We start from the raw sequence: 1,692 nt of genomic DNA, 5'->3' as shown, positions 1-1,692 counted from the left end.
CGATCTAGATCCAAATTGAAAAAGATCCTCGTTTAATTAGTCCGTTTACATTCTATCGTATTTCAGTTTCGTGCATTAATTGCAATTAAAACCCCTCTTTAACCAATTTATTATGAGAAGATTAAACAAAAAAGGAAAAGGAAAAAAAAAGTAGGAAAAGGAAATAAAATCATAGATAAAAAAAGATATTTTTGAGTCTCCCCGTGCAACTTATTGAAGTACAATTTCGTGTGTCATCTTCCTTCTTGCCTTGCCCTTTAAATACCACTCTCCTCCACCTCATCTTCATCACAATCACATTCCAACTCCTCTCTCTCTCTCTCTAAACCAACACCCAAAACTATCTCACAAATCACCATTGAAAAAAGGAATCAAAAAATGGAGCAAAATACAGCAAGCATAGCCAAAAAAATATGGAAAATAGTGCGAGTGGTGTATTTCATGCTGAGAAAAGGAATTTCAAAGGGCAAACTACTAGCCGACCTCAACATGATGATGAAGCGCGGCAAGATCGCCAGCAAAGCCGCCTTACACAACATCTTGTTCCACCACCACGGTGCCAGCCGCCGCTTCCACGACCGCCACGTCTCCACCTTCCCCGCTTCGCTCAACGACTACGAGTTCAGCTGCAGCGACACCCCTACCTTCCGCCTCCCTTTCCACCTCAACAAACGCAAGACCTCCCACGCGCCGCCGTTCGACAGCGACGCAATGGCGGCGGCTCTCGAGATGTTCAGCAGCGCGGCCGCGTCTCCCGCGCTGCCGGGGTTCGGGCCGAGCCCCTTGGTGAGGCAACTGAGGATCACCGATTCTCCGTTCCCGTTGAGAGAAGCTGAAGAAGATAATCACGTTGATGAAGCTGCTGAGGAATTCATAACCAAGTTTCATAACGATTTGAAGCGCCAGAATTCCAAGATTTTTTTGGATTATTATTGAGAAATTCTTGATTTAATTTGGAGCTAGAGATTTTCAAATCTGATTTTCATTTCCAAAGCCAGAATTTCTTCAACCCGTTGTTTGAAGATATTTGGAGAAGAAGACTGTACAGATTGAGAGCTTTGAATTGAAGAGTGCATGAATTGAAGCAGACACCTCTATATATCTTTATTCTCTTGGAATAAGAACAATATTTTCTATATATATGCAATATGCAATAAAAAATGTAGCTAGCATCTTCATCTTTCACGCTGCTGCAGGAAATTATAGAGAAGATTACTGTGTAAAATCTTGTTATATATGGACTAGGGGCATTCTATTTTTGATTGTTTGTATTAGGGATCTAAATGAATCGAGTTGAGCTGTATATACTCGAATTTTGCTAAGTTTTTATGGAGATTTATGAATAATTTGTTATAGCTTGTTTGGTTAAAGCTCCAGTTAAAAAAATTATTAGGGATAATTAATGCTTCCTTCGTCCTCATAAAATGTACTATCTAATTTGTCATTTTCGTCCGTCCTCATAAAATGTATCAAATATATTTTTGGTAAATTTTTCAATCATAATAAAATTATGAGACCCTTACTTTTTATAAGGACGAAAGGAAAACCCGTGCCATTTACAAATGATTACTTTTTATAAAGACGAAGGGAGTAGCTTGTAAGCTATTGAACTTTTGACTAAATTTTGATTTTGCCCACTAACTTTAAAATTTGATAATTTACTATTGATGAAATTTTAGTAGTTTATATGTA

The 1,692-nt window shown here is 38.2% G+C and overlaps 1 protein-coding gene across 1 annotated transcript; it reads left to right on the top strand.

The window, feature by feature from the left end:
• Window positions 1–277: 277 nt before the first annotated feature.
• On the top strand, window positions 278–1,370 carry LOC131013194 (uncharacterized). Its single transcript, XM_057941258.1, has one exon. The coding sequence runs from the start codon at window positions 379–381 to the stop codon at window positions 934–936; it is 558 nt and encodes a 185-aa protein (XP_057797241.1). The 5' UTR covers window positions 278–378; the 3' UTR covers window positions 937–1,370.
• Window positions 1,371–1,692: the final 322 nt, after the last annotated feature.

The sequence above is a fragment of the Salvia miltiorrhiza genome, chromosome 2 (assembly GCF_028751815.1).
Source record: "Salvia miltiorrhiza cultivar Shanhuang (shh) chromosome 2, IMPLAD_Smil_shh, whole genome shotgun sequence".
Lineage (NCBI taxonomy): Eukaryota > Viridiplantae > Streptophyta > Magnoliopsida > Lamiales > Lamiaceae > Salvia > Salvia miltiorrhiza.
This window is presented reverse-complemented; position numbering and strand designations above follow the sequence as displayed.